The sequence below is a fragment of the Ictidomys tridecemlineatus genome, chromosome 2, assembly GCF_052094955.1.
Source record: "Ictidomys tridecemlineatus isolate mIctTri1 chromosome 2, mIctTri1.hap1, whole genome shotgun sequence".
Lineage (NCBI taxonomy): Eukaryota > Metazoa > Chordata > Mammalia > Rodentia > Sciuridae > Ictidomys > Ictidomys tridecemlineatus.
In genome coordinates this window covers 215,998,789-216,017,945 of record NC_135478.1, presented here as the reverse complement: position 1 = coordinate 216,017,945, position 19,157 = coordinate 215,998,789, and the positions used below count along the sequence as shown (strand labels likewise).

Genomic DNA, 19,157 nt, shown 5'->3' with positions numbered 1-19,157 from the left:
TTTTGGGCAAACTGCTCTTGTAAGATAAAAGCAAATTTTATAAGAAAACTTCAATAACAAATACTATCAAATAATAAGACACATAAATATAACATTTGAGAAGTTCTGATTGATAGTTCACCCATAAACAATCCCAAATAAAAATTTTCACGCTTCTTACTATTCTACCTTGGCAAATAACTGAGGATATACTATTGTCCTCAGTTATCCCAGGAGTTGATATGAGAAAAAAGTAATATCATGTGTGATTCACACTTTAAAAAATAGCACAATTTTATATTATTGCAAATCTCTTTTAATATCTGCTTTAAAAGTGACGAAACAGGTTCTTGTATCTGCTTCTGCATTCAATCAGTTGTGATTTGTGGTTTTGGTTGAAGAATATGAGAAAATCTGGTCTCATACAGGACTTTGAGGATATTCAGAGTTATAGCCCATTTAAGTCTGTGGCCCTCCATTTAACAAGTGATATTCTGAGTATGTACCATAGAGATAAAATGTCTACATATCACATAGTTCTAGAGCACCAGGCTCACTAAGTACACTACTGTTTTTTAGGAACAACAAAACAAAACAAAAAGCATTCCCTTTAATGCAACAGATAATTAACACTGCTTTCCTAATCCTTTACCAGACTAAATACTGATAAATTTCTAATTAAGAGTTTAATGCTTTAGATGCAAATATTCTACCTGCCTAAACACACCAAATTTCCCAAGAATGTTTTTGTGATTTAAATCCAGTTCAATTCTCTAACAGTTTCAGCTTTTCTCAGAATTCTACAAGGGAATATAAGGGCATAGATTGTATAATTAATTAATTTGCTTCTGCACCTAGAACAGTGCAAATTGTGAAGCATCCTTGGTAGAATTAATAATCACTCCAACTCAAGTGAGGTACTTCAGTTGCCGAAGACTAGTACACAAAGGGCCACCTGTATGAGGAAGACAATTTTACTTCATGGGGTCTGCATTCCTTGGGGGAGAAAAGATGGGTACCTCAGGTCTTTCATATTTTAATATTCTTTTGGCAATACCTTGGCCAATACTTTTCAGACAGAGCAAGAAGACCAGAATGACTGAATTTGTTGTATCTTTAACAAAAGGAAAGTCATTTACATTGTGTAATAATCCTAAAAGCTAAAAAAAAACAGTGGGAATTAGAAAAGTGAAAATAAAAGAATCAACTTATATGATAGCGATCTATCTATAGAATATTGGAAATATTTTTAAAAAATGTATACTGATCAAAGTTAAGAGCTTAGAGTGTGAATATATTATTTAAATATAAGGCAAGTCAGAGGAAATTTTGCACTGTTCAGCAGAAAATATTTTGATTTCTATTACTAAACTTGTCTTGTCTCATCTGATATCTTAATATATAACATCCATCTCTAGCTACCCTTGTTTTAATATATCATATCCCAGACATTCAACTTGCCAGTCTTTCTTCTTATATCTTTACTTTTCTCCTTTCCCAGCTTTGATTCCATTATCATTGTTATCAATCATTTACAAACACCTTTGACTGCAGTGCCCTGAAAGGCATTCTGTTGTATAAATGTTCCCAACTTTTATTAACTGCTGTTATAATATTTTTAAGAAATAAACTAACTTCTAAAAACAAAACAACCTATAATCCAAACATATGCCAGTTACTGAATCCAAATTAACTGGCAATTTCCAAAAGAGGATGTTGATATAAATTTTCTGTGTATACTTACATCTGGAAGAGAAGGAAGATTGTAAGAACCTCCCACTGGTGAGCTCAAATCGATCATGGGTGAACCAAAAGTCTTTCCATCGTATCCTGCTGCACTAGTGATGGTAGGGCTGGAGGGAGTGGAGGACGAGCTGCTGGCAGTTGATGGGGTGGCCTGTCCACTGCTGATCTGCCACTACAGAAGAGAAGAAAACGGACTATTGATAGATAGGCCTACAACATGACATGTACTGATCACTCTAACACAAAATGAAATAAAAGACACATTCTGGTGTTTGAACTCACATGTAATGTTCTTTTTCCCCCACATTTTTATTGGTGCACTGTAGTTGTACATATTTATGGGATTTGTTGTTACACATTCATACATGCATACCTATTGAGAGCCACAGCCGAAGGGACCCTAGCAAACTACCAGCTGCCAGCTGATGATTAGCTCACAGTGGCCCCAGCAGAAGGGGCCCCAGCAAACTTCCAGCTGCCAGCTGATGATTGGCTCACAGCGGCCCCAGCAAACTTCTAGCTGCCAACTGATTGGCTACTCTGCGGTGATGCTCATTGGGTTGTTTCCCCACCCTTTCAGACCATGGAGCTGCTCATTGGGGGACTTTTTTTGGCTCTGCCCATGTGACCCAGCCAATCGGCCTCAAGAGCAGGAGTGGGGGAGGTGGAGAGGCCTGTGGGAAGCTGGTGGTGGCAGTTGGGCTCTGAGGGTTTTCCTGAAGAGCTGTGTGGTGCGGTGTGTGTGTTCTAAAAATAAAGTTCGTTTCTTCTGACAAGTGGCTTCTGAATTGTGCCCAGCCGGATTGCCGCACATACCAATAAACAATATTATAATTTGGCTAGTATCACTCCCCAGCACTTCCACTCCCAGCCCCCGACATCTTGGTCCCTTTTCTCTGCTGATCTCCCTTTGATCTGCCCGCTTTTTCTTTTCTTTTTCCTCTCTAGTCATCACATGAGAGAAAACACAGGACCCTTAAGTTTCTGATTTTGACTTATTTCACTTAACATGGTCTCTAGTTCTATCCATTTTCCGCAAATGGATATTTTATTTATGGCTGAATAAAACTCCAGTGTATATTTCTTTATCCATCATCTGTTGATGGACACCTAGGCTGGCCCCATAGCTTGGTTACTGGGAAATGTGCTGCTAGAAACATGGGTTTAATTTTTCAGGGTGAATACTGACAAGTGGTATAGCTGGGTCATATGATGGTTCCATGCCTAGCTGCCGCAGTCTGGCTGGGCACAAATCACTGAGCCACCACAAAAGCATTTGTATGTTCAAACAGAAAACTTTATTGCCTGAACTCCACCAGCACTCCAGGCACACTCCCCTGGAACTCCCCCAGCTCTCCACCAGACTCCACCCCAACTCTCTCAGAACCTGGAGAACTCGGAACTCCAAAGTAGTGGGCGCCTGAGGCAGCAAGAGCCGCCCTATTGACTGACAGCAAAGGTCTAATATACAACTGAATACATTTTAACTAACCATCATCATCTCAATGGCATCACCTTTCAAACATTCCCTCTGGCAAAATGTAATACCAAGAACTCTTTGATTGTACAGGGCATTTACTGCTACAGCAGTGGTTTGATTTCTTTTGTTGATTACAAACAACAAGACCCTTTCTCTTAAGCTTGTCTCCATAGGTTTGTCTGTAATAAATTTTATAATTGACATTCATTAAAAAAAATAAAGCAAGCTTGCTCTTACTCTTCAGAGGCTGTTGCTTAATTTATAAACTCAATGTAATTTGAAAATAAAATGAAGCAGAATCAGCAACTGAGGAGAGCAAGTACACATACCTGTTTTATGGCTTGTTGAGCCAAGAAAGCCATCTGCAGGGGGTTGGGCTTTACTGCTGGTCGTGGGATATTCTGGGTTGGTGGATATCTCAGCTGTTGAGGATGAGGGGGAAGAACTGGTCCATTAGGTTTAGGGCTGTGATTCTGAAAGTTTATCAAACGTGGAGGGGGTTGCTAGAAAAAATAAATAAGACCACTTCAGTAACAGCTATCTCCATAAAGACAAGTTAGATCTCTATTTCAACAAAACTTTTGAAGAAAGACAAAAACTCTTCCATAGATGAATCCACTCATTTGGATTACAAAAAGGAAATGGGGAGGGGGGATGACACGTAGAATTTCAGAATTTGTGTAACTGATTTCTGAAAAGAGTTTCATTAGAAAAGAATCTTGGAAGAGAGTTGCCAACTAATTTGTAAGTGGCTATAGTAATGGACCTTGGTCATGTTGTGAAGTAGGCAAAGGTATTTTGGGTATCCTTCCTTCTTCAAACCAAGTGATGGTAGAATAATAATTGCTAACAGTTATTGAATGTTTGTTATGTGCCAGGAATTGCTTTAAATGCTTCACATTATATTAACTCATTTTTCTTAACAATTCTATGAGAAAGGCATAATCTCTATTTTATATAAGAAAACTAAGGCATAAAGAATTTAAGTAACTTGTGTTTGACAAGTAGTCTGACTTGAAGGTGTGTACTCTTAACCAACAAATCATTAAGAAAATAGTTGATATTAATAACATTTAAAAATTAATGAATTCTAGATCTCTAGCTACATGGCAGGCATTTTACTTATGTCATTGAGGTATATGAGGTAGGTATTTTTATCTTTATTTTTCAAATCAGAAAAGTATAGATCAGAAAGCTTAGGTAACTTAAAAAAAGACACACAGCTAGTAAAAGGCAGTACCCAAAGCTTTACCTTAAATCTAGTCTGCTATATCATTACCAAAACATGTTTTAGTGTTCTGTTGGCTGTTGATTAAGATTGACTAATTATAGTTAAGAGAGGATGAGACTACCTAAAAAAAAAAAAAAAAAAAAAAAAAAAAATTTGAAAAGTAACCCTCCAAAGGAAAGACTGATTACAGGAAGGCTAGGTGAGGATATCTGAGATTAGGCAAGAGTTATGAAGGCAAGTCTACACTGTCTCCTCCATAAATTTTAGTTCTGGAGAATAAGACTAGAATTTTGGAAAAAGAGGACATTCTATGGAATATCCTCTTGGCCATCCAATTCTCCCTATAGTTGGCAACTTACTGAAAAAGAAATACTTCTTTTCAAGATAGCTTAAACAACTGTGATCAGAATTGCTCTGAGAAGTGACTATATCTTTATACATTCACAGGGAGACAAATCAATGCAGGATCTAGAAGGTTGAAGTGGCAGCACCTCAAATTGACACTGTGAAGGCACACACAGCTATAAAGTATATCCCTGCCCTCTTTTTTCTTCCTTTTCCTCACGTTTTTGGACTTTACTCTTCAGCCTGGATTAATTCCTTCTCTCTTATATCTCTAAAATATTTGGTGTTAGGTTCACTTTCATTCAATAGTGGCCAGTAATTATAGACCCAGTGAAAAATAGATTTAATTTCTGGATCAAGTGAAACTCTATAGGCAAAGAATAGAAAAACAATATTAGAGAAAAATATACAACCTTGAAACTTAACAGAATCATAAGCCTGAGGCTACAGCCATTCTTTTTGGTTTTTCTATAAAAGTTTTATGAAGTGTTTTATATCACTGAAGCACAAAAAAGAAAATAGTTGATAAATCATAGTGGAAACATTGGAAAAATTTTAAACTTACCAAAAGAATAATTTTTTTTTAAACAAGTGAGAAAACAACAAAACAGTCCTTAAGGGAGAATAAAGATAGTGCTATGCGTTTTCTAGCATCCTAGTCTCACTCTCTCCCAGATTGATATTTATGTAACGATTCAACTAAATAATGACAATTGATGCCAGAGTAGCATGCTATGGCCTGTAAGCAATCTGTAGAACTGGATGTCGACCCTGCCATCCTTGAGCTTACAGGAGTATAAGGAGGTGATGTTTTCACCTTCTCCTAAACTGCTAAAGTGATAGACCTAATTTATAAGAATCCTGTGACGGGGGAAGTGTCTTGAAAGAATATTAGAAACCAGTTACAATCTTAAAAGAAATAGAAAGACTAGTAATATTTTGGTTAAGTGAAATATTAATTTTCAAGACACAGAGAAAAATAATTGATGATAATAATTGAGAATAGAGAAATAACTGAAAGTTAAACAGACAGAACCTTAATCACAGCGAGAATTACTACTATGATTTATGTATAAAATGATGTGACAGTGTTCTGTAACAAGTAGATCTGATCACTAAAGTTTAATGGAGTATTCTATACAGTGCCAAATAAACACAGTTTATTAAATTTGCACTACTTAATCATATAATTGTTCTATCTCTGCTATTACTCAACTCTTGAACCATGCAGACGACATGGTTAATCTTCAGAGAAAGAATTAGGAAACTACTACGTAAGTGATTTCAGAAGCAGTCCTTTACCTGAATATGGGCAGATATATATAATTTGCATACTCCTAACAGAGGAAGAGGCACGTGGGCAAATAAACTAGTTTATGTAAATAAACTAGTTTATGTAAATAAACTAGTATAAAACTGAAAATAAAGTGGGTAGAACAGAGTACAAGTTTATAGAAGAGGGTAAACCAATGAGTGAAAAATGTAGGGGTTTTTGGCAAACAGCAGATAAAGAGATTAGAGTGTGAAAAAGGTCTAGGAGGCACAGAGAGTAGATGAAAACAAAATGACAGGGTATAAGGACCACAAACATGAAAAGTATTTCTAAGTGGGAAAATTAGATTATATAATAGAGACTGTACATTATACATAGTACTAAATCCTAGAGACTGAAAATAAGATCCAAAGCAAATTTCTGAGGAAAGCAAGCTAACAGCTCAAAGGTCAATTCAGTTTTGTCACTGCTTATATAAATTTATAAACTCTTTTCACATAGACTCTATTAACTGCCTCATTACTTACTTTTTAGTGAAAGGCAACTAAATGAATTGATGGATCCAACTCTTTTTGTTAATAAGCAATTAAATAAATTCTACCATCTCTCAGACATTTCAATATTAATATAAGCAAATGCTTAGCACAGGCACAACAGATTTAATTCTCTTTCTTTGTACATTTAACTTCAGAAAAATTTTAGTATTCTTTCTAGTCTATTTATGTCATTCTGCTTTCAATTTTCTTAATAAAAATTCAACTCTGCCATGGATGCTCGAGGTATCTAAAACATACAATTCTCTTCCCCCTTGAAGCACTTCACCAAAGATCTTTCAAATTGTTTGCTACTTTCTTTCTGTAAAAACTGGTTAAAACAAAGTTTTAAGTAGGCATATTATTATTTTCCTAGATTTCATATGCCTTCTTAATCAAATTAATACAAAACCATAAACTTCAAATATATTATCTTACGTCATTACAGAAATGACAACAAAATCCGGGTCTAACTGGGGATATAGTAGGGGATAGTGGTGAATCTCAGTGGTATAGTATGTGCTTAGCATGTGCAAGGCCCTGGGTTCCATTCCCGTATACCTATTTCACAAGAATAGGCTCCACATATGCCCACAACCTCTACTGAGGGTTGAAGAGTCCTACAAAAAAACATTCCTATGTTGGGTAAAATTGTTACAAGAAAATTATGCTTAATTTAGTTGCTTTTTTCATAGACAACCACTTCACATATTCTACTAGTAAAATACTAGTAAAACCTTCTCACCCCTATTTAATTGGCATGTTTCCTTTTATTTGATAATGATATCTTATTATTCCTGTTTTCTTTCATTGTTAAGAAATTCTGAGTTAAATGTTATTCCTAAGTATAATAAGAATTCCTAGCCAAGGTTTTTATACTTTGACTCTTATTAAATTCCATTCTATTTCATTTGTGTCATGTACCAAAATCACTTCAAATCCTTTGTGGAAACAGAAACAACATAAATTCATTTTAAAAAGGAACTGAACACAAGAGTTTATATGAAATAGACTTTAAATCCTATTAAATCTTTATTAATCTAACCTGAACAGGATTGTTTATTTAACAAAAGTATATCAACCTTTTATCCTCAAAACATGGATTGAAAATTAACAGAATACTTCAATATCTAGTTAAAAATGGTCAATGGAATATTTGTTCAGATAGAAGTTTGAAAAAGGTTAAAATTTTAATGAACCACACTCCTTCATTTTTCCATTTTGTATTTCATTTTGCCCTATTTTCTAAGATACAATATGGTTTGCTAAATCCTGGCACCCCCAAAGATAACAGATTTTTAAAAAATATTTATTTTTTAGTTGTAGTTGGACACAATACCTTTATTTTACTTATGTATTTTTATGTGGTGCTGAGCATCCAACCCAGGACCTCGCCTGTGCTAGGCAAGTGCTCTACTGCTGAGCCACATCCCCAGCCCAAGAACAGATTCTTAAAAGTACTCATCTTTCTGAAGCATTAATAAAGGAATTACAGTTTCTCAGGTTTTCCCATCAGTCATAGGCATGGGTTATTTAGGAATACAAACACTTAATCCTGCTATAATTTAAAGACAAGAAACAATAGATGAAAATAAATGTGCCAATTAAATAAATCATTAAATTTTTTTTGAGTAGAACTAAAGATTAAGTGTTAAATCAGGGATCCTTAATGTGGTAAAATTTTATAAATCCACATATTTAAATTAAGGATGATGGATATCTTGGCTATATGAAGAGCTTCTGAACACAATCATACTACAGTTATCTAAGTTAGGACAGGCCTGCTTCCAAATTTACCTGATGAGAGATGGAAGGTTGCTGGATGGGCCCCTGCATTCTAGGGTTTGGTAAACCCACAGGTGCTGGCCTCCGTTGCACCTGTTGCCTCTGAGCCATTACCTGTTGCTGCATATGCTGGAGTCGTAATTGAGCTAGGCTGATCTGTGTTGGAAACTTGGATAACTGGTTTGAAGATAAACCACCTGGTGGCTGTGAATTCTGTTCCACGACAGGATTCTGCTTAGGCATTTGTGGTTGACTCTCTTTATCTTCGATTACTAAAGAACCTAATTAAGAGAAAAGAGCAAGGGATAAAGTTTTTTGATAATTGGTGAGATACAACATTTTGAATGGCTACTTTTGATGAACTTTAATTGCTAAGAAGTTTTTTGGTCTCTGGACTCTTCATACTCTTAAAAAAAATAGAGGACCCGAAAGAACTTTTGTTTATGTAGGCTCTATCATCAAAATTTACTATGTAAGAAACGTAAAATGAAAATGTTAAAAAAATCCACTAATCCATTTAAAAATAATAATAAACCAATAACAACGTATTTTTATGAAAAAAACTGCTTACAAAGGTTTTTAATGAAGTATGCATTGTTTTACACTTTTGAAGATCTAAGCATCTAGCTTAATAGGTGAACTTCATATCTGTTTTTGCATTATCTGTCATAATATATTGACTAAATTAAATATATGAAGAAGTTTGTTCTCACACAGACATATAGTTGGAAAAGGGAGGCCATTTTTAGAACCATTATAAATCAAAACAAGCAAATCTGACATTGGCTCTAAAAACCAATCCCACAAAGTATTTGATTCTTTAGTATTAACTATTTGTAATCTCAAGTTTCTTATACCTTTACAATACATACTACATTAACTCCATAATAGAAAACTGGTTTGCAACTATAGTTTTAAAGGTGTCTCATAGATTTGATTCAAGCTTTATTTCTTTAACAGTAGATATTCAAATGTTTCTAATTCATGAAGCACCCACATCTAAAAACAAATTGTAGCTAAACTGGGCACAGTGGCACATGCCTATAATCCCAACTACTTGGGAGGCTGAGTCAGGGCTAGTTTGAGGTCAGCCTTGGCAACTTAATGAGACTGTCAAAAAATAAAAAGGATAGGGAATGTAGCTCAGTGGTAGAGTTCATGTTCCCTCCTCAGTGCCACCAAAAAAGATGAATAAACAAACAAAATGAAATTTAAAAAGTCTAGCTATCATTTATTAAATACTTACTGTGTGTTTGGCACTGTGACAAGTAGTCACATATAGGTAAAAAAAAAAAAAAACCTCACATATATGTAAAAAAAAAAACTCATCCAATATTCATCTAATCAATATTTTCCTCTGGCACTCATTCATAAAATGTTTCTCAGAAGCCATGGATAAATAAGTTTGGAAAACTTCTTTTCTTGTGCTAAATAAACTGACCAAGCTGTAAATGATAGCTCTGATAATTTCTACAGTAAAGGATACTTTATTATATCAGAGTTTCACAAACTAACAAAGATATCATGGTTTTGTTTTTGCTATGTAGATTTATCTAAAACTATATCCTTTTATATGCATGGTTTTAAACCTAATTCCTAAATGTAGCTATTTCTACATGTGAGTGTTTTACATGTTATGTTTTAAGTGCAGAGATGTCTATACATGTCTATACATGTGATGACTTCTAACTTGTGATAGGTTCTCAGTACAGAGGCACGTATTGTGGTAGTGCAGGCTGTGGTGAGGAAGACAGCTACTCACATACATGCTCTATATTTCTAAAGCTGCTTCTTTCTAGTAAGGCAGTGAAAAGGGTGGATGATTCCAGTTGCCTACTATGTTATTAATACGTATAAGGCCACAGATACTGCTAAGAGTGGCCTGCAGGAGTCTCTTTATCACCTCTTCTTCAAGGATTCTTTTTCTTCCCTTGTAAGGATAAGATTTGTGTAAGCCTGTTTCTTCCTTGCGTACCATGTTCTGACAGCACTGGCTCTTTCTCCATTTTTTTTCTCCTTTCCTACAAAGAATTTAGCTTTGGGGATGAGAGAGTATCCATCTTTGATGATTCTGAAACAAAGTCAAGGAACTAAAAAAGCATCACTGAAGGGAATACTGGCTGTTGATGAATAATGTATAGGGAATTCTAACATTTTTGTTTGTGCAGTATCCCGGTGAGAAATTAAGAAAGGAGGCAAAAAGACTATTTCTACTCAGCAAATAGCATAACAAGAAAGCTAAAGTAATAATTTCCTGCTGAAATATTAGCACAGATACTCCAGCTCCTGATGTTACTAAGTGATAGTCTATTTCTTTATGATAATTGGTGAGCTCAAATACTTAAGATTTGGGTACTTTTCTGAATTTATGTTACACTTTAATAGACATATGAACATGTAAAATTATAACTAACAGTGAAAATTGTGGGGAAAAAGTCTTCCCTAAAGAGATAAAGCAACTGAACCATTAGGCATCTGATGGAAAGTAAGGAATAATAAACCATTAGGCATCTAAAGGAAAGTAAGCCAATAATAGCATGAGAAATGCTATTTTACTATAAAATATTATAGACATGAAAAATATTAGGCAGGTGCTGTGGCACACACCTATAATCCCAGTTACTTGGAAGGCTGTCTCAGAAAAAGAGGAAAAAAAAAATCGTGGGGGCACTGGTGCTGTAGCTCAGTGGCAGAACACCTGCCTGACATGTGCAGGTCTCTAGGTTTCTCCCCAGAATGGGGGGAAAATCCTGTATAAATGATGGTCAAGAGGTAACACATTTTGATAAATATAGAACATGCAAACAGGATTCTAGGGTAATAAAAGCATCCTGAATCCCTATACCTAGATACCCCATAAGTCAACAAAAGAATATTTTCCTATAACCCAAATATGTACATATGTGCTTATATTCACACGTTATCATATATTCAAATTATTGATATGTCTTTAAAATAAGATAACAGCAAACTGAGTGGAAGGGAATCTTCAATAACATCACTGAGAATTCCACAACTGACACCTTGACAAAATGTAAATAATGGCCTACCTAAGTTGATAATATTTTGGGCCCAGAAGCTAGGATCACAGTGAAACTGGATAATGTTGTTGGTCACTGGGGAAGCATCACACCTTGCACGAAGGAGGTGCCGTAACCGGTATGTAATCTGAAAGAAAGCAGAGAGAAAACTGAACAATATACCTTTATCAGGTAAATAATACATTACCTTTGCCCAATGAATACCTAAAAACCATCACTGGTATATATGCAACCGATAATAACCAATCATATATAGATCAGAAAAGTGGTCATACAAAATAATTTTCTTTTCAAAACATTAAATTTTTGAGGTGTAACTCAGCTTAACTGTTTCACACTGACCTAAAAAGTATTTTAAGGTGATAGGTTAAAGTGAGTTTTTTAAATTAGTAATGAAAGTTCACAGAAATGTCAAATCAAATATTGTAAAAAAATTAGCATATCTTATTCTTTTATTTACTTTAATTTTTAAGGGCAATACTCAATTTAGACTTAGGGATATAATAAGATATAGAAGATGCAAATTAGTCTGCTTAGGAAATGGAATGAGGTCTGCTAGTAGGATGGTTTTCCTTGCTTCTCATGGTGGCTCAGTTCCTACCACCTCCTGCAAAGGGATTCAAAATCTCTGAAGTGAATCCCATAACATCCATTTCTTTTCACAATCTCAATCTTCATTTTCACTTGGTCCTTAAAGATTTTAGTTCCTGGAATTCTATCATTGTCAGTTCCAATGTAACTCTTGTCATAATTCTGGATGATTTTAATATTCAACCAGATGATCCTTCTTTCCAGCACAGATACAAATAATCCTACAAATCCACCAACTCCTATGAACCTTTGCTCTCACAACTTTTCCAGTCTTTCCATCTCACCTCACTATCCCTCAATATCCAGCTTAATTCCCATGGTCAATCGTCACAAACATTTTCTTGCACAGATCCTCAACTTTTCTCTCCACTTACCCAATTTTAAATAAATCATTAAATCTTTTATGAGTAGAACTAAAGTGTTAAATCAGGGATCCTTAATGTGGTAAAATTTTATAAATCCACATATTTAAATTAAGGATGATGGATATCTTGGCTATATGAAGAGCTTCTGAACACAATCATACTACATGAACTTTCCCCCTGAACGAAACATACTACATTGATTAAATCTTACTGTATCAATATTAATTTAATTCCTGAAATTGAGCTAATAACACATGACATTTCTCTGGTTCATTCATTTCCCTACTCTCATAAATGACTATTTATGAGACTATTCCTTCTATTTTTCTTTTCAAATCTCCATAATTTTCTCCCCTATTCTCAATCTCAACTGATGGACTTGCTTACCATTTCACTGAGAAAATAGGAACAATTAGGGACCTTGTTCAAATTTCCATCATGTATCAGTTATGTATTATAATGGATGAACTGTCCATGCTGGATAAAATCAAGCCAGCCCCATCTTTCCTACTCAGCAATTTTCATGAACCATACCCATCAAGATATAAACATGCTTTAACTTTTTCCAGTTAAAACCAAAATCTTGACTCCTTTTTTCCTACATTTTTTTCCTCTCGTCTACAACAAAACTCAAAACTCATTTATATACATGGTTTCTCCCCTTATTCTTTTCTGAAACCATTATTTTCAGACTTGGAGGAGCTTTCACCTTAGGTGGTAATATTGTTCTCCTGGAAACACTTTCTTTACATGGCTTCCTGCATACTGTAATTTCATAGTTTCCCCCTTATTTTGCTAGCAGTTACTTTTTTAATTGCAGTTGCAGCACTGGCACTAGGGATTAAGCCCAGGCCCTTATAAATGCTAGACAAACACTCCACCATTGACTTATATCCTTATCCCTTTGTAAAAATTTTGAGACAGAGTATCACTAAACTACCTGGACTGCCCTCAAACTTGTGATCCTCCTGCTTCAGCCTCCTGAGTAGCTGGAATTACAAGAATGTGCTACCATGCCCAATTCAGCTGCTACTTCTGGAAGCCACTGAAAATACAATTGGTTCCAATATCAACCTATTTTTGAAGTGGCCAGTAAGGTGGCAGCTTAACATTCTTTTTTTTTTGGCCTTGCACAACCTTTCTCTGCAGTACGGGTGTTTTATTTTCTCCCACAACTCCATTTGCTGGAATGCCCCAGGGCTCAGTCTTCTGACTTCTCAATCTTATTCTAGACCCATATGCTTTTGGTGATTTCAAGCCAATCTCAGTTTAAATGACTCCTCATTTTAGATCTGCAGCCTGGATCTCTCTTTTGAACTTGCCTTTCTAATGACTAATTTAGCCTCTCCACCTGGTTGTTGAAAAGGAATCATAAATGTGCCAAGTCCAAAGGGAACTCTTAATTTTTCTCTTAAGGTCTACTCTTCATATAATCTTCCTTATGTCAATCTTCCTGCACCTTAAGGTAAAAGGTCTTGGTTCCACTGTTTGTCTCACACCCTATATATTTAATCTGTCAGTAAATCCTGATGGCTCTTTTAAGATAGATGAATAATCTGACCACTTCTGCTATCAGCTATGCTAGCTCATGTTCCCAAATTGTGAACTTACCACAAGGTTCTAATTGGTCTCCCTAATTTTTCCTGGTCCTCAACATCTACATTGTGTTCTCAACATAACAGATGGGGTCATGCCATTTTCTCAAGCCCCTCCAATGATTTTTCACTCTGCTCCAGTCCATCAAGCTACTTGTTGTCCACATAATAAAAACTCTCCCCTCAGTCTCTGCATTTGCTATGGACTCTGCCAGAAATATTCTCCTCGAATATCTGCATGGCTTGCTTTCTCATTTCCTTCAAGTATTTTCTCATAATCACCCTCTTTAGATATTTAGATAATTTCCCCAATGTACACCATTGCTCCCAGACCACAACTTATTAGTATAAAACAGTCTATACATTTTAGTATTGTCTATCTCTACCAAAATGCCACTCCTTGAGGGCAAAGATTTTGTTTTGTTTACTCTGTTCCTCATCACTCAGAATGATACTTGGCATATGAAAGGTATTCCTTATAATTGCTAAATAAGTAAATTTGCTTCAATTATTACATTATCTCAAAAAAGTATAATAAATTTTGACAAAAAAATATTGAAATTTTAGGACTAAGAACAGTGTTAAGTAAATAGCCCTCAATAAAGCAAAGTGCCTTTGTAAAAGAAATTGAAGTTAAAGTGTAAAAGACCGGGCATTGTAAAGTTTCTAAGCTGCAAGGCCTGAGTTAAAAAGTAAAGGACCAGGTATTGTTAAGTTCCTCTGCTACCCCCAAAACCTGAAATTCCTGTAGCTGTTAGGACAATACCCGAACTGCCCAGTAAATATTCCTCCTGATCCTCTGGTTGTTTAATAACCTAGGACCCTGTGTAGCCTGGCATGTAGGCATCCAGGGCCCAAAACCAATTAGTTTGAATGTGTACCCCGCTTAGGAGTGACCAATCACCTCCGCCCAACCTGTTCCCGCCAATGAATGTACTAATCATGTCTAAGAGTTGCTGTTCAATTTTCCCACGCCTCATGCTGATTTGTTCTGATGTATGCAAAGCCCCCGCCCTCCCCCAAAAGTGTACTTAAGCACTGCTCAACCCTGCCCGGGGCTCTGGGCTGCTCTCTCCTCTTGAGTGGGCACGGAGCCCCAGCATGCTGGATCAATAAATCCCCTTCTGCCAATTGCATGAGTGGTCTCTTGGTGGTCTCTTCCTCCGACGCTTCACCAGTCCCTTACATCTTTTCCCAAGTTTTTCTCCCTTTCTTACATTTTGATATCCTCCAGTAATTCTGACCATAAATCACTCTTATAATGTTAAACAACAGAACTGTTCTAAGAATTTCTTTGCAAATACATTTGTATTGTTTTCTAAAATTACTAATTTATTGTATTATTTAAAAGTTTTATTTTACTTGACAAATAGAAATTTTATTTACTTGTCATGTAAAACATATTTTGAAATATGTATACATTATGAATTAGCCAAATTGAGCTACATTATCTCACATTTTTGTGGTGAGAACACTAAATAACTTTTATTAACTATAGTCATCATTTTATACAATAAATTTATGGTGCTGTGCTGAGGGCCATTACCAAGTAGGAATGACGCATTGAAATTTCCTTGCCAAGCGTACCCCATGCTGCTTAGAGGACATTCGATGGGACATTGCATGCTTTCATAAGGTGACCTTGCTCAAGGACCAAGGCGGATCCGAGTTTAGAGCTGATCAGGTTTGAGGAAGTAACCGGCTCCTTGAGTTTAAGGACAATACCCGAACTGCCCAGTAAATATTCCTCCTGATCCTCTGGTTGTTTAATAACCTAGGACCCTGTGTAGCCTGGCATGTAGGCATCCAGGGCCCAAAACCAATTAGTTTGAATGTGTACCCCGCTTAGGAGTGACCAATCACCTCCGCCCAACCTGTTCCCGCCAATGAATGTACTAATCATGTCTAAGAGTTGCTGTTCAATTTTCCAGTTTAAGAAATTGCCGTTTCTTAAACGTTGCCAGTTTAAGATAATGGGTTTTAGGGAAGTTGGAGATTGAAGATTATTGCTGGGATTAGGGTGTTCCTGTTGCTTGTTCCTGTTGAGTTCTGAGATTAAAATGGGATTTGGAGATAGCCTTGTGGAGTAGGTGAATTGTGCGTGGAGATGGCAGAACGCGTTTGCCCCTGGACCTGTGTGGAGGCGGTGTGAGAGCTGGAATAAAGAATTGCTGTTTGAACCTACAAAGCTGTGAGTGCCTCGTGATTCTGGTGTCAAGCCGAGACATTGGCCTTTGGCAATTTTTCTTGAATTCATTCATTTAAAATTTTGTATCCTTTGACCAATGTCTTTTCAAAAGCCTCTCAATAATCACTGTTCTACTCTTCTGTAAATTCAGGTTTTTTTTCCACCACAAATAATCTGAGATCTTGTGATGTCTTCCTGTGCCCAGCTTATTTCTCTTAGCATAATACCCTCCATATATGTTGTTACAACTGACAGGATTCTATTATTTGAAAGTCCCCATGGAAATTCATGTTGAAATTTAATTCCCATTGTGAGATAATAAGAGATGGAGCTTTAAGGGATGATTAAGTCTGTTAAAAAAAAAAAGCTAAAACTGAAGAACCCCTATTAATACTATTAATACTTATTTCTTAATCATTTCCTAATCCCTGGAACTATAGAAATATTTACTACTGTTAAAAAGAATGATTGGGCTTTATTTCCCTGGTGTCAATATATTTTTTTTGTCTTCCCCTCAATTCTATAAAATAAATTCAATGTTTAATGAATGACAGAAGAGTCCTAAGGAAATATGGTAAGGCTCAAATATTTCAAAATATACTTAATTTAAGAACACTGGCTTCTGAAAGGATTGTGTTCTTCCACTGGGTTTGCTCTTTTTTCTGACTACAATTCATTTACAAAACAAACAAACAAACAAATAAAAAAAACCCCAAAACTAGAAGAACTAAAATCATAAAACTCCTAAAACAAGCTTCTGGATACTTGGCAATGATTTTTTTCTTCTTCTAATATCACACCAAAAGCCCAGCAACAAAGAGCAAAAATAAACAAAAATTCTGTTTTTTAAAAATATATATATATAATGAAAGGTCATATGATATTGTATAGATATGCTTTGTAGTGAACTATAGTAGCAATAATTTCTATCCATGATAAAGAGTTCGTTGCAGCATTTGTTTTCCTTTCTTTTACTTTCTCTCTGTTTTTAAGGGTTAGAATTAACAAAGGCAAGGAACAGAAAAGTCAACATAAAGATTTAGAAGGAGAATTTATGGTGTTGGGACCTTTTACCTCCCTCGGGACTGCGGCAATTATTGGGTGTTAGCTGGGGCGGCCTCATGGGTTAGCATTTCCATATATGTGACCTGGCTGGATTGGCGTTTGCGGGCTTTTGACCTTAGCACTACCTAATGGTTTAATCTGAAATCTGCCTAGGCCCCTTAGTGATAGTGACATAACTGCTCCTTATTGGTTCTTGCTACTGTCTCTTCTTACCCCCCTCCTAGCACTATATAACCTTGTCCCTTACACAATAAAGTTGAGATTACTGCACTTTCACGGCTGACTCATCTCCTGACTCGGTGTGATTGTGGGCCAGGTTGGATGTCGGGCCAGGTAGAGACACTTAACCCTCTTGCTTAACCCCCGAGACACTAGATGGTCTAGTGTGCTTCACTACCCCTATCGGAGGGTGGTTCCGACAGTTGGTGCCTCGGAGTCAATAGGCTGGTCTCCCACATACCCTTGTCGGAGGGGGCGACATATGGGACCTAGATTTGAGATTCATTGGATGTGATTCTAAAATCTTTTATTAAGCACTGTCAACTTGGTAAGACTCTGTCTCAAAATAAAATACTAAATAGGGCTGGGGATGTGGCTCAATGGATAAATGCCCCTGGGTTCAATCCCACATCTAAAAATAAAATAAAATTTTCATTTCCTTATTTACAAATGATATAGGAGCTATGTGACCCTGTTACCCCTGCTACTTGGGAGGCTGAGGCAGGAAGAGAGCAATCTCAAGGCTAGACTGGGCAATTTAACAAGACCCTGCCTCAAAATAAAATTTTAAAAAGTGGAAAAAGTGGATGTAGCTCAGAGGTAGGGTGCTTGCCTAGCATGCAAAGGCCCTAGGTTCAATCCCCAGTATTGTGAAAGAAAAAAAAAAAAAGAGAGAGAAAAAGGAAATTCCTGTCATTTGATTTCAAAAAATAGGTGGCAGAAAACTGATTTGGATGTCATATTATTTCAGACTATAAATCTCTATTGAAACTAGTGACCTGAGAGGCCATCACACTGTTTCTTTCTACAACTATGGCCAGTCAGTCATAGGGGATTCAGTAGTTGCATGTATGCTGAGAAGCCAATGGCCAAGGTGTTTGAGGCCTGCAAGTAAAAGAACCACAGCTCTTTGACCCTTGTTTGCAACATCAGGCCAGAAGTCCATAAAAATTAGCACTAAATGGATAGGAGAAGAAAGAAACCTATTCTGTGGATTGGCATTTACTCATGGAAAATGAAGTTTTAGCACAACTTGAGTTCTATTCTTACGAAAGGCATTAAATTATTTCTGCATGTCCCTTCACATTCTGGAAATCAGCAAATCTAGCCTGTTATTTGTATAGACTTACTTATCCAGAGATTTCATCTTTTTACCTCATAATTATTAAAAATTTAATGAGTATGTATTGTCTGTTTTCCTATTCCTTTTAGCTTAAGCAAAAAAAGTACCAACATTGACTTTTTATTTCTTAGATTCAGTAGGAAAAAAGAGAAAATTTAAAGAAAAAGATTAAATAATTTTTCCCCTAACACATTCTTGAAGGACAGGGGCTTTATCTAGGAAAAAATAGTAAATAGTTATTTATAACCTTTTTTAAGTAGCAGCTAGCCTTAAAGTCATTTCTTCTGGCAAAAGTTTAGAACAATCAATACTAGTACACGTTTGGGCTGATTTTAGTTTATCAAAATTACTAGTTAATAAGACTAAGTATGTTATATGTTATTATTTGGGTTACTGATTATTTAGGAGATTTTGTTATACATTTTCAAAAAATAAAAAAAGACTAAAGTAGAAATTTTTAAGAACATTTATATGGCTTGACTTTAAATGGCTAAATGTCTTCTAGATCCTCAAAGCATGGTCCACAGATGAGCAGCATCAGCATAATCTTGGCTTATTAGAAATGCAAAATCTGGTCCCATGCCAGCAGTACTCAACA

The 19,157-nt window shown here is 35.9% G+C and overlaps 1 protein-coding gene across 3 annotated transcripts in view; it reads right to left on the bottom strand.

Annotated features, from left to right (window-relative positions):
* The window catches only part of Trim24 (tripartite motif containing 24), a 96,156-nt gene that overhangs the window by 10,490 nt on the left and 66,509 nt on the right, over positions 1-19,157 (bottom strand). For 2 of the 3 annotated variants that reach the window (XM_040291371.2, XM_040291372.2), the window contains 4 exons: positions 11,423-11,540; positions 8,385-8,653; positions 3,535-3,708; positions 1,724-1,897 (listed from right to left, as the gene is read on the bottom strand). In XM_040291371.2, coding sequence (XP_040147305.2) covers positions 1,724-1,897; positions 3,535-3,708; positions 8,385-8,653; positions 11,423-11,540 — 735 coding nt within the window. The remainder of the gene's footprint in view (positions 1-1,723; positions 1,898-3,534; positions 3,709-8,384; positions 8,654-11,422; positions 11,541-19,157) is intronic. The other variant, XM_078040599.1, reaches the window with a different exon arrangement.